This window comes from Pteronotus mesoamericanus, unplaced genomic scaffold, assembly GCF_021234165.1.
Source record: "Pteronotus mesoamericanus isolate MK-2021 breed Mesoamerican mustached bat unplaced genomic scaffold, CSHL_Meso_final scaffold_54, whole genome shotgun sequence".
In the NCBI taxonomy this organism is placed as follows: Eukaryota; Metazoa; Chordata; class Mammalia; order Chiroptera; family Mormoopidae; genus Pteronotus; species Pteronotus mesoamericanus.
Window position 1 is genome coordinate 45,929,939 of NW_026555321.1, and position 20,072 is coordinate 45,950,010.

At 38.1% G+C, this 20,072-nt stretch overlaps 1 protein-coding gene across 4 annotated transcripts in view; it reads right to left on the minus strand.

Moving 5' to 3' along the window:
- CADPS (calcium dependent secretion activator) overlaps nt 1-20,072 on the minus strand; it is a 460,054-nt gene that overhangs the window by 80,951 nt on the left and 359,031 nt on the right. The window contains exons 18-22 of one of the 4 annotated variants that reach the window (XM_054595665.1): nt 17,899-18,005; nt 12,809-12,829; nt 11,456-11,612; nt 10,511-10,652; nt 2,799-2,945 (exon numbers count right to left, since the gene is read on the minus strand). In XM_054595665.1, the coding sequence (XP_054451640.1) occupies nt 2,799-2,945; nt 10,511-10,652; nt 11,456-11,612; nt 12,809-12,829; nt 17,899-18,005 (574 nt within the window). The remainder of the gene's footprint in view (nt 1-2,798; nt 2,946-10,510; nt 10,653-11,455; nt 11,613-12,808; nt 12,830-17,898; nt 18,006-20,072) is intronic. The other 3 variants (XM_054595667.1, XM_054595666.1, XM_054595668.1) reach the window with 3 other exon arrangements.

The window sequence follows — 20,072 nt, forward strand, 5'->3', positions numbered from 1 at the left end:
TCAAATTGAGACGAGTACACCTGGATACCTTGAATCCACGAGTCTTGTTCAGACTGATTATTATTCCAATAGATCAGTCTGTTGCATACACAGCCCCAGGATGAGGTTGTTGGGGGGAGGTGAATGGACAAGGGATATCTGAAAAGCTTTAGGGCTCCGAACCTGAGGTGTCTGTTTTTTTGGGTTTTTTTTATTACCATTGCACCGTCTTACCCAGTCCTCTGTACAGATGGAGAAATTGGTCTTGATTCCTTTCTGTACAATAACATCTAAGAAACTTTTACTTGGGGCATCCACGGAAAGCATGTTGATGGGAAATGCTCCATCTCTCACTCTCTTGCCCTTCTCTGGCTGGCTTTCTCTTTTGCAACAATCCCATTTGGGGCTCTGAAGGGTGGCCACCTCCCACCCCCTTCCTCGCATACCACTAATGCTAACACGGTAATTTATAAAATGTCCAACACACCATGCATTACCACTTGTTCTGACATCGTCTATAGAAACAGATGAGAGTGGGTGTTTCTATTGTGACAGATGCCAGCTGCATTGAATTAATGCTTCAGAGAGAAATATAGCTAGTGCATAAATGCATACATAGCTACTGCAGGGTGGGGAAGGGGCGTACTCCCAACATGCCAAGAGGGAGCCTGTGGCCTTGACCAACAGGGACATGTTTTCAAGGACAGACCAGTCTGAGGTCAGTACGTAGATGTATCTGACACGAAGGAGCAGGTAACATGGAAACACGTCCTTAAAATGAAAGGTGGCAAAGGAGGAAATTGGAGTTATGAAAAGATATAGAATCAGGCATTTCCTGGTGGGTGATTGAGAATCTACACCTTCTTTTCAGATACTGCCATAAGCATTGTTCAAAAGTGGGGAGATGCATTGTTTCTCTGTGGAAGTTCAGCCTTCCCCCTCCCCCATCCTAGGCTTGGGAAAAAGAAACCCCAACTTTGTCTAGTCTAAACCCCGTTTTGGAACTGCATGGTTGTATGTTTTAAATCATTAAGTACATATGAATGCAATAATTGGTATTTATTACAACAACATTTTGACACCCATCTGGTTTCGGAGTTTTAAAAAATTCTTCTAGGGTTTTTTTCCTTTTTCTTTGAAGAGCTTATTATTAAGTTTTGACATGAGGAAAAGACTATTTTCTTTTTATTTTTAAGATAAACTGTTAATGTTAAGGCAATAGCACCAAGATTATTTTGATTGCTGAGCAGTTACCAAAATGTGTTCCCACTCATGCCTTAATTAATTGAACGGAGACCATTATCTGCTTTATTACAATGTCTTGATTCATATCTTTTCAAAAATAATGTCACGGAGCATGCACAGAAGAAGGTAAGAGAAGCTTTCAGATATTTATTTTTAAATTATTAACAGATAATACCTAATCTAACTTGTAAAATAGTCATCTTAGCATGAATATGATATATGTTTTTTTAGAAGATTTTTTTTTCAGGTATAAATTTTTAGAGATTTTGATTTATCTTTAGAAGAGAATCAGACACATTAACCCTATGATTTCATTGTGAACCTGTGAACAAACACAGGTTTTAAAAAATATCAGGCAGTTTTCAAGGATCCAAGTAGAGCAGTCATTTTAATGTCCTGTTCTCTACCTGGATTACAGCAAAAATGAAAATGTTGAGGGCCATCTTAACAAATGTGATTTCAAGATTTCAAAACTCACTGCCAGTTTCAGATCATTTTTTATTCCTTTGATAATAACACTTCCCTTTGAAAACGTGCCAATTTATTCTTTCAAGAAAAAGCTTATCTGGCCTATAATTAGCTGTGGTCTAAGAAAAGGATCAAAGGAGGGTACAGAATCGCTAAACCTTATTTCACTTATTAAATCATGCACATGGTTCTAATTTTATTTCCCTGAGGTAGAATTTAGAGGTGCTGGATCTTCTTCTTGCTAAGGAAGAAAAGAGAATTCATTTCCTAAGCCTTAGAAGCAATGGCTACTCAACCTTCATTCCCCTAAACTGCTGTCTGGCATTAAAGGAATGGCTTGGCCTCCCAGAAACACAAACCCTGTGTATTCCTGACTTTGTGTGGATGACTGTGAAGACTGTCTCTACACTCAGACCACAGATAATACAGCTACCAAAACACTTAAGTATTTGTTGTTTACATCTTGCAGTCTCAAATACAGATTTTGCTACCTATATCTCAGTGCTTGGTACTGTATTACGACCTTGGAAATTGCCTTTATGCAACATTTACATGATTAAGTCTTGATCCATTCAGAAATTTTCATTTAGCCCTGAAAATACTGTTACTACATCTTGCTATTTGCTGACACTGGAAACATACTTCATGGCTTAAAGAGTCTTTGGAAAATTTCTTTTTAAAGCTTCCAGATAAACATGCTTCTCTCTTAGATTTGGATCAGGCCAGAGATTACTGGCCAGTCCATCAAAGAGGTTTCCTGGGCTATCTTTGGATGAATAACTCCTAAAGCCATGCCACCTGTATTAAAAAACAAACAAACAAACAAAAAACAGGGGCAGAACTCTTTTGCAAAGAATTCAGGAAATAAAACATAGTCCTCAAGCATTCAGTGGGCGTAAGACAAATTGTTAGTGCTGTATATATAGTAAATGTCTTACAAACATGCTGCATGCCAGAAATAAACAATATTGTCTCTGTATGATCAGCAAAATATGTCTAATTATCCCGCTCCATCTCTGTTATATAGGATGTATAGAAATAAACAACACATATCCATGCCAAGATCACTAAAATTTAAATTAATCTAATGTGAACTGAATACACACTCAGCATCATATATAGCAGCCATCCATGACGGTGCCGAAAAAGTAGGCATTTGTGGGATGCCTAGAGGGATGTTAACTGGTAGATTTGGTACTTTGGGAAGGTTCACATTGGGTAGGTTCACATTGGGTAGGTTACTGGTTAAACTCCTGTGGAAGAAACAGACAGAAAGAAAAAATACCATCACAGTGACAATGCAGATGTGGCAGAAGCACACGGTAGTTGTAAGTAAATTGGCTAAGTCCACAGCAAGACAACAGCAAACACACTTCAGAAAGCAGCTTAGAGATGGGCAACTGTAATGAGGCTCAGTAGTCAGAGAAAAAGGACAGAAGTTAATGGAAAAAAATTAACAACAGAATGAAAAAACCACAGACTCTCATGGATTCCTAGCCACAATGATCCCATTATTCAAATGCCTTTGTGAGGGGTCTGCAGTTTCCAAATCCACTGCCATGAGAGTCTAGAACTTCTCTCATACTCAGAACTTGAAGTCTGTGCAATTCTTGGCATTGCTGGGGATAGGGCAGCTGTGAAGTAGCTGGGACTGATACAAATGGTGGACACTTTATTTTTCTTGTATTTATAAATTATTTTTGATGGAGGCACATTCTTTAGGTCAGACATTAGACACATAATGTAATAGGACATTCACCAATCAGAATGCAAAAATGATGGTGATGGACAGAAACAGTATTCTTTTCAACTGCTACTTCTGAAGACAGGTGTATGTGCAAAGGGATGCCAGAGTTAATGGCAAAGATGAAGGTATTGTATCAAAAAATGACTAACTTTGAATAATTTCATAGAACATTTAAAGAAAATGGAAGCTTCTGCTCCCAAATTAAGTCCAATTAAAATGAAGAAATATTTACATATACACAAAGAATAAAACCTCAAATTCAGCTATTATAGTAAATTCTTTGACCACAAGTGGTTTTAAAATGTGGCATCTTGTTATACTAACTACCCTTGAAAGTAAGAAAGAGACATTAGAATGAATGACAAGGCTTTTGGGGTTCTGGGGATGTGTTGTTCCTTGGTCTGTGTGATTGTTCTATAGGTGTTTTTAGTTTTTGAAAATTAAAGCTGTGCATTTTTCTCTAAAAAGTTAAAATTTAAGTTAAAAATTAATAATTCGTTTTAAAATGTGACCTCTTAGAAGCTTTTGTTTTTGAATAAAGTCCCATCAACTGATATGATGAAAGAGAGATGGATGGGTTTATGACTAGAGAGAGAAAATGAAACAAAACACTAACCCCCAACTCAAATCAACTGTATCTCTTCGAAGGGACTGTGTCATACACTGCTCCCCAAGCTGGCACTGTGTGTCTCTGTAGCAGCATTTTAAGGGTGTTCCATCCAGCCAAAGTCACTGGCACGGTAGAGCCCAGCCTAACTCTGCATCTGAGAGGAGCCTTCCTGTTTAAGTAGAGTTGACAGCACTTTGGCAAAGGAGTTGAGGCTTTCTTTTTGGATCTTGCAGAAGAGTGAGTTTTGCCAAAGCAGCTCTGCCCTGGGCAAGCTGTGTTTGACTAACAGAACTCCTGCAAGGGCTGGAGCTGCCTCTGGGCTTGCTTGGGGGCCAAACCTCCTGATAAGTCTGAAATTCTGGCCCCTGTAGGTAGCCTGGACACTGGCCTCCCTCTAGAAACAAGTTATTCTTTCACAATGACAATATAGCCCTGGCTTGTAGATGGAAAAACCTAGAATGCAAAGTTGCCAACTTAGCATTCTCTTCTTTAAGGGAAACAGGTATCTCACAGATGTGTTCTTTACACTTCACATGTGGGAAAGCCCATCATACTTCTTTACTTGGGACTGAAAGGTGCTCTCAAGAGAAGCTAATTATGACTATTAAGTAGAAGGAAAAATGGAACTTTTCCTTCTATGTTTCTCTGTTGAACCAGGGGATTTGCCTTTGAATTCAGTCCCTGGTGATTCTCAGCCTTAAATACTGCCATGTAACAAAACCGTTGGCGATTTCCACTGAGACATGTGTAAGCCTATATAAGCAAATGTGATCATTAAATGATGCACACACTGAATAATGATCAAGGAATTAGGAGATCTTTAGAGATGGCAGCCTGGAAAGTTAAAATGTCAATTCTGAGCAAATTAAAAGTAGCTAGGAATGAATAACATATAAATGTATGCAAAAGCAACTTAATTTAAACACATTAGCGGATGGTTGGTACACAAATTAGAAATGAGCTTCATTTTGCATATGAAAATTAAAAAATACTTATATTAATCAAAACATATTTTTAAAATGTGACATTTTGGCTGGACTACTGCACTGGACTCAGAAACATTTCCTTCATGTGACATATTATAATGCTATTGTTTATAAAAGACACGCTTGGTAATTCTGTTCTTAGCAAAACAATACTGTGTATTACTAATGTAACTTATATTTCATTTGGATATAAGTTATGTTAATAATTAAAGAGGCAATTCCAAGCATTATATTTTATTAATATACATGTGGAAAGGGAAAATTTTCCAGTAACACTCAGGTCAGATCAGGCTCCTGGAGCTGCTGATGGATATAACAAATTATTATTTTAGAGGGCCCTTTAGCAACTACCTATAAAGTCCATCATGCTTCTCTCTGAGAATCATAATTGGATATCTCTGAATAGTAGAAGAAGTGTGAATTGCAATTCTAACAACTAATATATGTTAAAAATTAGACTCATTCATTTTGGGGATGCTGCTGAAAAAGGATTGCTCCCATTTATGTCAAAGAGCCCCATCTCTGGAACACTGGATTAAAAAATTTTCATCTGCCCTCTCCCACATGAATGAAAGTTACAAATACGTGGGTGCTTCATCATTTCTACTGATGGAAATGACTAGAGATAAGAGTCATTCCTTGCTTCTAGAATTAATTATAATCAAGATTGTGTCTCCACGCAGAGATGATATTGTTGGGTCTTCTATGGGGTTAGATTTAAGATACAAATGTCTTCTGTTTTGTTAGCTGTTTGTTGCAGAATATATGTAATACATCTTGTCTTCTATTGGTGGTCTGGATACAAATGTCTCTCTCAGTGTTTATTCTTAGGTCTGATACCTACTTTGGGGCACGGGCACTCTTTGATATCTTCATAGAGTTCAGAATGGCATTTATCAATCTTTTATTCATTATCATCACCAGTCCCCTCTAACTGCCTTCCACATAAAATTTAGTAACACCATTATACTGTGTATATGTTTATGTACTGTAAGTATACCTGTGTTTTATGCATATACATGACAAGAGTAAGATTATTTTTACTCTCCCCCACTCCAAGGAACAATTTTCACCAGCTTTGGGAGCTATAAAGCTCTTGTTTAGAATGCATAACCTAGAGAATAAGGTTTAAGACTTCAAGGGATTTTAGGATGTCCCAAACATTTCTCCAGCCTTATCGCTTGCCCCCTTTATAATTCATGCTGTCCCCTCTGAGTGTTCAGTTTCTATTGAGGGCCCCGCTTTCCCTCACATTTCCACTTCTGCTCACACTCTTTCCCAGCACCTCTGATCCTCCTAAAATTTTAGTCTCCAACCTGTTTCCTTCCTGACTCCTTTTCTACTCTCTGCTTTGCTGTGTGTTATTTGGTAAATATAATGGTGAAGATTTAAAAGCATTTTTCTTGATTGTTTGTTGCTCAGATCCAACTAGATTGAAATCTTCAATCAAAGGAATGAATCCTTTTTTACCCTTTCTCATGGTTTTTCTATTGTATCTTTACAATTTGCAGCCTGTATGGCTTCCTTAATAAAGGTTAGTTAATTAATAAATACTCATTGAACACTTGTTATGTCCCAGGCCCTGTTTTAGGTGCTAGGGAGGCAATGGTGATCAAATGTGAAAATGGAGTGAACATGAAAAAAATCACATTTTCTAGACTGTTAGTGTTGGAAAAGTGTTGAGTATTCAAAGTCTTTATTTTTCAAATAAGGATACTGAGACTCAGAAAGGTCCACTGACTTGTCCAGGGTTACCCAGCAAATTACTGGCAGAGTCAGGAGTTCTGACTCCACATCTAGTACTTGTCTATTTTATACCAGGCCACCAACATTTTGCTAAGGTGTCCTTGATCTGATAGTTTATTATCATTAAGATATTGATGTCTTTGACTATCTGGAAAAGATACTATTTAAAAAATACTTCTCATATGTCTATCTCAGGCAGAGAGAGATAAAATGCATTTTGAGGAATCCAGATTTTTCTGTGTACATATATCTAGAAGCAGTGTTCTGTTCTCCCATTCAGAGCCATCCTAACCTGACATGAGCAACCATGAAATGTGGATTCCCTGTGCCTGCAGGTGTTCAAGCAGAGACTGGAAGATGATCTGCCATGGGAAGGGTAGTGCGGAGAGGGCACTAGACTTGGTGAGTTCTGGATTAGATACTTTCTAAGTTTTCTTCCATGATAACTTGACCAACAGTGAACTGCCTCTAAAAAGCTGGTAGAAATGTCAATCTGCTGGTTAGGACCAAAAGCTGATATTTGGGGCTGCCTGGTGGGTTGTGAACAACCTGCCCTGCTGTAGGTGATGACCCTATGATATTTCCTGAGCATACCCAGAACAGGGTTATGGGCTCCGGCTTAAGCCTGTTCTTGAAAGGCTGACTATGTTCAGCTAAGTGATAACATTTTCCACCAAAGCAGAGATTCTAAGAGTGACACATCTGGCTTAATGGAAATAGAGGTGCATCCTCCCTTTTCTCTCTTTGCAGAGATGGGAGGCCATCCTTCGAGAGAAAGGCAGCATTAGGACTTAGTCATTTTATCCTTTTTGCCAAATAACTTGTATCAAACCTAAATGATGATTACATCTCTATTTTCTTTTCATGGCCATATTTTGAAGTAAGAAAATCTGAAGAACATTTAAAATCTGTTTTTAGAAAGCTTTTCAGAGTGCTGTTTTTCTTTAACATTTTGAATACTAGTTTTACTGAGTGAAGCTTTTATAATGCATTTCTCAGTCATTTAACCTATAATCAGGTACCTATAATTATGACTTTTGAAAAGTGGGAGAACAGAATTGAGGGTAACAATTGTTTGAGAGAAAGGCTGTGGTTTGTGTGAGTGTGTGTATATATTGGGGGATCATGTGGCAAAATTAAAGAAGATTGAGGGCACTGAATCTATTTATCTAAGTTAGTTTCTTGTTTTGGAGAAAGCCTGATGAAGAACATTCCAAAAAATCATTCTTTACTTAGAAAAAAATCCACAAAGAAAAATGAATCTACTTCTTTATCAACCTTACTGGTCAGATGTTTGTTCATATTTTATTTTTCTTCACATGGAAGGAAGTGTAGAGGCTCATTCCTGTTAGCATGTAAGCGTGTCCCCAAACTCTTTTACCCTTTATTTTGTGCTGGCCATTCTGCAAATATGTCCCACGGCATCCCCATTCTGCGTGCAAATCCCCTGATAAAATGTGTGGGGTTTCAAAGAATTTTAATTTCACTTATGTTTTAGTTGGCACTCTCAAATATCTTTACATACTCTGAAAGGCACATGCTATTTATCATGAAGTGAACAAACCACAATCATGTTAAAATTTACTTTAGAAAAACACATCAACACAAAAGATTCTCAGGTTATTATTTACAACTATTAATCTTTCATCAATTTTCAGACTTTTAAATTACTGATCCATGAGTTCAGATTGTATTTTTTAATCATTAAAAAAATCCCCAGCAAAATATTCCCACACTAAGACCCCCAGATGTGAAAATGATTTTATCTGTACTTCTGAAGTGTATTAAGACTACTCAGTGCTTCAAAAGGATTTAGCAGTAATTTGCTTGGTTTCTGAAGAAATTAACAGATTATAAAATGGCTTTAGTGACATTGTCACAGAACTTCATGACAATTCTGACACTGAGTAGGGGCATTTTTAAAAAATCAGCTTTGCAAATAAGGAAACAACTTCATTGTCTTTATTAGCCTTCTGGCTAGTAAGGCCCTAGCTCTAGGTCTCTTTAAGAACCAGTGAAGGATACTAGTCATTTCCTCAATGTGTATCAGTAGCAGTAGCCTCCACATTGAAACCAAAGCAATTAAATGCTATTTGAGACCATACCTATTTTCAAAATGTGAATAATATCCATATTAACCTTTTCCTTTTACAATTGTTCTTTAAGCACAACTGTCTTGATTACAGTGAGCATTAAAAAGATAGAGTCCCTTGTTAACCCCAGTTTTTATTCTCATGAGTTAAAAGTTAGCAGAACCATATTAAGAAACAGTTGTAGAATTGAGAATAACAGGCTAATATTTAGGTTTATTGGTACTTGCAGATGAAGAGCTATTACCTATTAACCTGCTTGAAGTAGGGTAAGTCAACACACTTCCTTCCTGGCTCAGATGTTAAAGGGGGACCGAGAAAATTATTTTGCATTAATTTCTTTATCAGTCAGGGTCTTATAGAGTATAAAGTAGAGGGAGGGTCTCAATTTATAAAACCACTTAAAGATAAATATAAATCAAGGCTTCCAAACTGAAGAAAAGTTTCTTGAATTATTTATCCTGGAGTGCCTGAAACGCTGCTTGTACATACCCCAATTTTGCTCCATACTGGTTGCTACATTCCAAGGATGTAAACAACTAGAAAGAACAAAATGATTTTCTTACTGGAGAGAGAAGGGGGGCGAGGGGAGAGGAAAAAATGGGGGGAGAAAGAGAATGAATCTAGAAGGGAAAAGCTAAGAGCAGGCTTTATTGAAACTTTTCAACTCATACCAGAAAATTCTCTCCATCTAGGAGAACTGTGCCTTTTCAGAAAGCACCTGAAGTCACTCTGGCACCTGAAGTCACAGTCCTTCTCCTTGCTAGAGAATGGATCTGCTAGACATTTCAAATATATTCCCCAAGCAGTTATGGAAATTGCCCAATTCACAACCCACAGGAGTTCCTGTAATTTGTCCTTTAGATGGATATCCCATTTTAAAAAATGACTACTGTGGTCAGACACATTTAGGAAACCCTAGGTTAAGCAGAGTTAAAGTTCTGTAGTACTGTGTTATCAGAGTTTTGAAATGTACTGGTGTGCTTTGTGGCTCCCCAGGAGACAAGGGTGTAGAGTGGATGAATGGGGTGTCAGAGTTTCCTAACCATGTTTGGCCATAGAGTCATTTCCTTGATGTATGTTGCAAAGGTTTAGACTAGAGAGAGACAAACTCTGGTCCACAGGCCAGTCTCTTGTTTTTGCAAATAAAGCTTCACAAGAACAGAGCCATGTTCATTCCTTTACCTATTGTCTAGAGCTGCTTTGGTGCTATAACAGCAGAGTGGAGAACTTGTGACTGAGATCATGTAAGTTCGAAAAGCTGAAATATTTATTATATGGCCTTTTATAGAAAAAGTGTGCTGACCCCTTGCCTAGACCACTGTGGAACACACTTTGGGAAACATTAATTCCTAGGGACAACACCACTGGAGTAAGATACATGGTACAAATATCACAGCCAGGTGTCCATCCCTTATTGCTTATTTATCTTGTGCAATAAAACAAAGATTTCATTTCATAAAACATTTCTCAACCCCTTTACACAAGGAGACTATGTGCATAATAGTTGGAAACATGTACATTGTTTGTTCTCTGTCATTCTAACACTGAAAACTGTAAGACACCATTAATTCATTTCTGTATGACTCTCCAGCTATTTGCACCCATACTCCGATGGTATCAAAAAAGGTTTCCTTACTTGACTGGTTCCCATGACTCCCGCTCAAAGCCCCTGTGAATGGATTGTGCAATTGAGGACTCCATCAAATCCACATATCTAACCACAAGTGGGGCAAACAGGTCTTGCAGGTGTTTGTGAAATTTTCCATTGCACAAATTATCTAGAACAGATAAGCAAAATCTTGGTAAGAACCCACAACCCATAATTGCTTTGTCAGCATACAACATGCACAGAGAAGATTGTCTTTGACATTAAATATATGGCTTCTAAGAGAGCCCCGACTCAAAAAAAAAAAAAAAAAAAAAAAAAAAAAAAAAAGAAGGAAAAAGTACATGAACAGCATCAAAGTTCATGCTTAAATCTGTGTGGAAAGCAAATGGAATTCAAAAGCATTTTACCCATTTGTATCTCTCTTCTAAAGAAGAAAAACAATCATTTTCCTTTGAAAGTGACAAAATAACAACTGATGCTGTTTTTCAGGTGTTTTCCACACCTGGTCCCATTCCTCCCACTTTGTGATGGGAAAGAGAATATTCTGCCCCTCCCTTTGCCACTCTCCATGGTGAGGAAGGTCTGCTTCATTCCTATGTATTGTGTAAGACACTCTGAGATGCTTAGGGTGTTACTTAGCTAGAATTTTTTTTTAATCTAAAAGGCATCTTTCAATAAAAATTGCAAAATGTGAAGAGGTTAATTAGCTTGTTCAAGAGTAAATAAAGCACACAGACACCACTTCTGACACTGTTCTTGGGTTCTGGTCCTATTTAAGAGAGGGTTTCCCTGTCACTGGACACTTGTGGGAAGACAGAATGTCCATCAGCTCTAAGTTTGTTTCTTTTTGAATTAATAATAGAACTACAAAGGGCTATGCCTAGCTCATAGTCTGCCTGGGATAAAGATGTTTAAACAATTTGTTATCTGCACACTATTTGGGAAAGTTAAACAGTCAAAGATGATACGTACAATCGGTGCGCAGAAAATCATTCAGCAGCTGAAACAGTGGAAAACTGTCCCACGTGTCTGGGGGCTGCACCTCTAATGCTGCATCCATGTCCACCGCAAAGAGTGACAAAAATGTCTCGGCATGCTCCACCATCAAGTCTGACCACCACGCAAAGGCCTTTGAAATTTGGCAGAAAAACAACAAAGAGGCAATGAGCTTCTTTCTCCAACACAAGATGGGAAGTCAAGCCATCATTGTTCAAGATTAAGTGTGCATGATCCAGCAGGGTTTGATAATTTTATTGTAAAGAGAACAGCATTTTTGATGCAATTGGGCCTCTAAGTGTTGAAGGTCATGCTTTTCTGGATTCCAGGCCTGCCTTAGAAAGTCTTTATTCTGACCCACTGGTCAGAGGTTTCAGCTGTAGATGTGACAGACATGGAATTTCTGTTCAATTTACAATAACTCAGTATATTTTGAGTCATGCTCTTTATCACTCTTGTTGGCTGGTTCTTGCTCTAATGTATTAGAATTTGGGAGTTTCTTCACTGTGTTTATGGGTTTTCTGCTGGTCTAACTTGAAAATTTTCAGTGGTTATTCACTTATATTTACACATCAGCAGCTTAATTGTCTATGGTCTCATACAAGCTCAGTGACTCGTATTTCCCTACACATTGGAAATGTTACTCCTATTTCATACCAAGGCAAAGGAAACCATTGTTGCAGTTGTCACAAAACTTTTGAGTCAAAATCTCTTTAAGCAGGGAGCCTCTGATTTTGCATCCTGTCTGTAGGAAAGATCAGGCTTACACTAGGAAACACTCAGTAAGATGAGTACTTACTTTTCTGGGGGTTGGACACATATGTACATTGAAAACCAAAAAATATCAGTGAAGTAACTCATTTTCATGCACATGGGTCCTTGGAAATCATTGTGCAGGGTCTCAGGGGCGACATTCACATCGAACTGGGCCAGATGTGAATGCAATTCAAAGGCATGCATGCATGTTGACTAATCATTTCTGGCAGGGAGCATGCAGAATGAGTGGCGGTGTCAACAGGCCCTTTTTTGCTGATTTCAAAGACAGCAATAGAACAAAAACAAATTGCCAGCCCCATCTTGTCCCCCACATTCCCACCCAATGCCATTAAGTATTCACACTGGAAACACTTTCCGGAGCATTCACTGAAAAAAGATGGAAGGCGTTTGAAAACATGAAAGATGATTATGGAAATAATTCCATAAAGGAAAGTGTTTGTTCAATGGCCAAGCTCTTGTGTGATCTATTGTCATTTGGGAATATTCTAACAGCCACTAGGAGGCAGAATAGTGGTCCACCTCTCTTCTTTCAAAAGATTTCATTTTACTTACTTCTCCTTTATCAACATGTGGCTGGTTTGCAAATTAAATGAAAAAAATCAAGTCATGGACCATTCTTCAAGTTAAGCTTGGCTGGAAATAGACACCTGCTGTTTCCATCTTAATTTACAGTAAAACCTCACTGATTCAGAGTAATAAGAGTGGGGAGATGCTAGTCTGTCACCACAAAAGCCTAAATTATTGGGCTTTCTAAAAATAGATATTTGTTGCTTTCGAATGCAGCCTGTACTGAGGTTATTATACGAATGCATCATAACTGTAAAAGTGTTTTTTAAAAACTTCTAATAATTGTAGATAAATCAACATATAAATTGAAGTCAAAGACATGGAAGGTTTAATTTCACAGGGCCTGGAATGACACTTGCAACACATTTTACTGAAGAAAAAATTAAAAGAACCACTTTCGCAATTAAATTTTCAGAAATTTCATGTGTCTAGGTCTGAATCGATGACGTTTTATTGTAGTTTTACCACCTGGGGATGAGAGTCCTGAGATCTGGGCCTTGCTCCAAGGACTACCTGGCTGAATGAATCCAGCAGAAATGGAAATCCTCCAGCCCACCCCCTGAGCTCTGCCAGCCACTTGCCTTTTAGGCAGAGACCTTCTACACATTGGTCTTTGCTGGAGCCCCACTCCCACCCCCAACCCTGAATGGAGGGCTGCCTCTCATCAGTCCTGATGTGGGATACTCGAAAAATTCACAAAGACACACCAAATATTGGCTGGTACTTATTCTTAAGTTATTTGATTAACTTTACGTCTTCAGGGTCAGTCTAAGAAAACAGTTATGAGGGGGACTGAGTTTTCTTCCCAGGCATGATTTTGCTCTACGATGACAGGACAAAATGAAATAAAACACCAGTCCTAAATGCCTGAAATTAAAAATTTCTTAGCCCAATCTTGACCTTGGTTCTTATGACCTTTATTTAAAATGTGCAAACCAGAGACTGTAAGCAGCACCCTCTTTTACTATCTATAGAGAACTTTGTCCCTCAATGGAATTTAATAAATTGTTGAGCAATTGTCTACAGTTGTGGTGTTAATAATCACATAGTTAGGTAGCCCTGCAAAGAACAATTACTACTGCAATATGAATGATCACTACTGAATTCTGGCAGAGTAACTTAGGACTCTAATGAGCAAAGAAGATTTAAACGGAGAAGTTGTAGGAGAAGTGAAGGCCAGATCTGTTTCTGGACACCTAAGATGATTCTTTCAGAACCTCATGATCAAACCTGATTCTTTGAGAAGGAGAAAAGATTTTGGCAAGGGCAGTTATGACCAAAAAGTTATGTCATAATTTCAGTCAAATGAACAGAGTCCGTGTGACTGGATTGGGCAAGGGGAATCTTTAAAATAAAAAATACAAAACAATATTTGTTGATTTTATTCTTGCTCAGACAGGTGAATGCTATTTTTGTATGTGAGCTAACTCAACATTTATTGGCATTGAAAGTAATTAGAAATCTTTTTCCAAAGAAAATAAGAAGTTATACTTTGGCTTCTATGTACTTACCCAGTGATTTTCATTATTTAAATGCAAAGATATATAATTTAGGGGTACAGTCAACCACACTGAACGCACTGTATATTTTTTGTATACAAATTACATGTATATATGTAACCCTTCCATATACCACAATACATATATACATATACATACATATACATAGAGAGAGAGATTGGAAAGTTGAAGCAACAATACATGAAGGTGTAGCGTGTGTGTGTGTGTGTGTGTGTGTATGTGTGTGAATAACTTAGCCTCTGAGAGCAGAATTAAGCTGCAATTAAGAGATAAATGTGACACCGTTACCATACATTGCATTGTGTGTGTATGTGATGCATTCTAAGCTGATGAAAATTTTTTCTTTTGAGACATTTAATTACTTTATATTGAAATTAAAATGGCTTTAAGGATTATTTTTTGGTGGGGGAGCAAGTCAATTTGTCACTTTTATTTGTGGTGTCACCAAATATCATGGCTACCCAGCCAAGTTCCATGCTCAGGATTTAGTAATTTTCTAGAGTAATTTATTGAGAATTTGTTGAGCACCCAGAGACTACAGCAGTGAGTACTGGGCAGTAGGAAAAAACTTGACCCTTCAACCTCATCATGTGCTAGGGCAAATTCTACCTCTGGCTGTACCCAGTGGCTCTTGACCCTGCTATACACTGGATTCAGCTGGGCTGTTTAAAAATTACCAGTACTTGGTCCCTCCCCATGAGATTCCAACTAACTGAGCTGGGATGAGAAATCAGGAATTTTCCAGAGCTTCCCAGGTGATGGCAATCTGTACGTGAATGCTGAGGACAGGTGGTGGTGCCTGTCTGGACAACTCCGCCTTGAAACAAACCCGCTCACCTTTCAACTTATTCTGTCTGTATCATTCATTTGGTGCTTTCCACAGAGGCTTGTCCTTTTTATGATCACATATTTATATATTTTGCTCCCTTACCAATTTGTCCCTAATCATACAACACCCAAGTTTGTCAATTTCTTACTATGTGCCAGCCATGATACCAGATGCTTTACTTAACACAGCCTTCCATCCTAACAACAATCATCTGAAGTAGATTCTATTATTCTCTCCAACTGACATATAAGAGAGGTTTACATAACTAGGCTGAGACCACAAAGAAAGGAAGAAGCCAAGCTAGGATTCAAACTCAAGCTTCTCTGGCACAGCCCAAGCTCCTGGTCACCCTGCCTTCTATTGCTTGCCTGTCAAAAAAGCACAGAGGTCATTGCCTCTGTGCTGAGCAGGTAGGTAGCTTTTGATGGCCTGAGTGATGAAATCTTGTGATTGGATGAAATTGCTAATTCAGGAAATAATCCTGTACATTTATCTAAAAGCAAATTTGGTCTCTAAATTCCAAAGTATGCTGAAGCTTTCATTCCTAACTTCTAAATATAGCAAATGAAAAAAGAACTGAATTGATTTCTACCCCATTTACCCTGAATGACTTTTGAATATGTAAGATTAAAATAGTTTTATGATCATGGTTTACTAAGGCAGTTTAAGATGATGATTAGCACTTAGTGAAAAAGTGTTTTGGGGAAAAGTGAAAAAAAACTTGTCTTATTTGGAATATTAACTTTCCTTTGGTACCTCTTTTGAGTAATTTGGGAAAATAGTCATCCTTTCTTAACCTATAGCAGTCTCAGTAAATAACTGGACTATAAATCAAGCATATCTGTCATTTTCCTTCTATCGTTTTATTTAAAAGCAAAACAGTGACCAAGGAAGACCATCTTCTTTGTATTCATGTCTTCAAAAATGTGTAATTTGGTTCATCATTGTGGGAAGAGCCTCAACATCCAAATTAGGGAAGGATAGGCCAGAACCCACCATGCGTCTGGAGGCACTCTCATGGACAACTGGAAGGAACATACTTACCACCACTTGAACCCCAAATGACCCCAACCTGAAAAGAACGTCCGACAGGATAGAGTAGAAAAAAATTCTAGCCCAACCTAATTTTATGTATCTGGAGGTTAGTCCTAGGTTTTTGTTTGGAGGGCGCTGGTTTGGCTCCTCTTCTCACTCCCAGCTATGCATTGCTGGGGGCAGTAGGAATTAGTTACACCCACCTCAAGGATTCCTCACTCTGTTCTTAGGAGGGTTCTGGGGAAATAACAATTCTGTAGCACTCTCTCTCTATATAAATACTGTATATGTGATTCACATACAGACAGTTGTGGAGGGAGATTAGTATCACTCTGGCTAGCTACTGGTTACTACAGTTGGTACTCATCTGCTGAAGTACAGACGGACATAGGAAACTAGGACAGGCTAAGGACAGAATCAAGGCGCGTGTCAGGATGTAACTGCAGTTGTGGTTAGGTGTATCAATTGCTTCATGCACGCACGAGAGAATCACCCCACATTTACCCTGCCGTGAAGGGTCCCCCATTTCACAAGCAGCCCATTGGAAGTTGCTGTTACATTCCTTGGGTTGGTGTTAGAAAGCAGGAGCACCCAGGGAAAGTCCCATTAGAAGACATGGTACTGGAAGGGCATGCACAGACTACAACAGCAGGTGGCTGGCTCATTCGGTTTAGTCACATACCTCTTTCCCCTGCCACGATCAGCCATGATTGAGTGGAACAGTAGAAAAACAGGGAGGAAATTTAAATATGCAATCAGGCATTATTCGGGATGATTGGGTTTATGTGTATTAGATGTTAGTTAACTGTACAATCAATTTTCATTTAGTCATGGGAATGACTATTTTAAGTGCTTGAGAAATTACTTTTATGGAATGCTTTCTTCCCTTTTTTCTGTAGAGTTGAATGGAGAGAAAGAGCGTGAAATAGGGCAATTTTCAGAAAGGTTATTTTAAGAGATATGACTTTAAATCTAGTTTTGAAGCAAGGAGTGATATAACAGTTTGACCATAATTAAATCTTGGAATCTTTTCTTGGAAGGTTGGGTTGTTTAAGTCCATACAGGTTTGGGATTTAGTTAGCCTTGAAATCCCTTGGTTTCTAATTATTATCAAAACAATCATTTTGACAGTGGTTTGTAAAAAAAAAAGTAAGCTGTATTTATTTAGATGTATGTTGGAGAATCGACAAGTTGAACAACACAGAATAATTCACTCTGTCACAGTATTTAGCCACCCAGGTCATCTAAAGTTAACAAATGAAGGTTCTAGTGCAAGCAGAGTAAGTTACAGAGATAAATCCAAAAACATGGCCTGCAACCCACACACCAAATCAAATAAATAAAAACAACAGTGGTGGCAACAAAAACAACCACGAGAGACCAAAAAGTATTTCATGTGCTCTGGACAATAACCATATGCTGCTTGAATAATATTTTTAAAATGCACTCACCTCTTTTGCTTGTTGCTATAAACATCTGAAAACTTAAGCTGAAATATACAACAGGCAATCATTTTTTTGTTGTTTTAAACAACCTTGCAAAGGCTCCTCCTTGCCAAACTTCCACTTTCATTCTCTTTGCAAGGCCAGTTGAAAAGAAAATGGGTGTTAAGGCACAGTGTCACCAGCAAAATCAGTTCTGCAACCTTAGCTAAGGAACACTAAGACACATTTCCCACTATGCCTGCTCACCTCTGCGTGGTGCTCCTCATTCTGCTGAAGAACTTCAATGACTAGTTCAGCAAGACGTATTGTGTCTTCGAGCTTTTTGGCAGGAGTGATTAACCGGCCTACATTTTCTGTAGTACAAGAATTTGTGTTAAAGTTCAGCGAAAGCGGCGGGCTACTTTTGCGGCCGTTAGAATGAATAGATAAAAAATTTTGAATAGTTATCAATATTTAAAAAAGTATCATGCAAATGTTAAGAGCCACAAAATTAGTAGTGAGCAAACCATAAAGCCATTTTATTATTATCACCAAATCATTATCATCATAATACATATTAAGAAAAAACAGTGCTCCAGCTTCAAATTGACATATTAAGCTATAGTGTCTATGACCACCCTTTTCAAATTGAGTGACATTTTGTACACACGTTCTTTAAAGACAGCATACGTATACTACTATCTTATATCACACTCTAGACTGCGTTTGTGCAAATTGAAGTGGGAAGATGTAACAGAAGTTTAATCTTGATTGCTGCTACATTTGCTTCCTGAATTTGTCCTTAAACAATCAATATTACAGAATATGTTTTATTACAGATCTGCAAGTTTAACAGGTGTTGCAATATTCATTTTAAAAATGCAGAGTCAAAGGTCTGGCTGTTTTAAGTTGTCCAGGGAAGAGATTGAAACCTAATGGAAATTCCTAGGCCATTAGGTAGAAGGCAGGATTGAATTATGAAACAGTGTTGGGGGTAGATTATTGGGTAAAGTCGTGGTTGTCTGTGCTACCGGTTGGTACAACTGAAATCTTATCAGTTAGGTAGCAAGTGTATTCACATTTTTTCTCTGTTTTTTAGTTTCTATTGTGTTGAAAGGGGTGTGTTTTTATCTGACTCAAGAACAAACTGCTGTTTACATTGCATCCTTTACAGAGCTAAATTCATGAATGTTTTGCAATGTCATTATGTTACCTTAATTTACAAACTTCTCCTGGCAGAAAAGAGTAACATTTAAAATATAATGGTTTTTCTTAGCCAATGAAACTGCCAGTCTGAACTCACAGGGGATTTTGTGTTTCTTGCTTAAATCCCTTCACACCTGGAAGTCTCAGTCAGTCAGAGTCCCTGGAGTGTAATGGCTATAAGGATCAGTTAGCACAATTCCACAGGTAGGTGTGTAGGTACAAAAAAAGGGACTGCAGAAGCAGGTATGTTTTGGCTTCAGGATTTTTCTTGCTAGAGAAGATTGCTTAATGTTTCACAGAAATTGTTGTTGTCTTGTTTTGTTTTTTGGAGAGGTGTTTAAACAAAATCATAGGAGGTTGCACCTTTAAAAAAATGTGACCCATAATTTTCTATTTTTGCATTTGTTAGATAGATGATGAATGCATCAAATGACTAGTAATTTTAGGTTTTAATAATGAAAAACAAGTTCAGTGAAACACATGCAAAACGAGTGTCCCAGTCCCTCTGTGAACTAGGAGTGAGGGATGGGACTGGGTAAGGTTATTGAGGGAATTCAGTCCAAAAAGGCCTGGTGACTGGTGTGAAAATGGGCTTTCTGGACTCAAGCCAATGAAAGCTCCATTGGCTCTGCAGCACTCAGGTGCAAGTGTGGCTGGAACTGGTTAGGGCATGAAGGTGGGAACTGCGGGGCACATACATATGCAGATCAGGCAGCAAATGTCCAACACGCAGAGCAGGGAACTGTGTGGAGTTGAGGGGCCAATCGCACACTACCTAGGCAAGAGAAATTAATATTTGGAGAAGTAATGTGATTTGTGTGCTTTTGGGGCATCTGACCTGTTTATAATTTCATAAATGGACTATCATCATTTCATTAGTAGACTTTCAGGCATTTCTACAAACATACTGTGTATATACGTTTGGGTAATATGTGTAGAGTGAGGTACTTGCATCTTGATAGTAAATATGCATGGACTACTGCTTTTTATTAGTTGATGTTCACATTTACACATCAATTTGCAAATTCCTCATTCTATGCTTATTATCCATTTGACACATACACCCACATACATACATCACACACTTACATACATTTTCTAGTAACCAGACAAGCCTGCACATTAATACAAATCTGCAGGAAATCCCACCTGGGTACATCTTTGAAATCTCTTGCTTTAAAAATAGGGAGCATTGTTCTTTTGGGTGGAATACTCACCAAATCTAGGGGAATTCT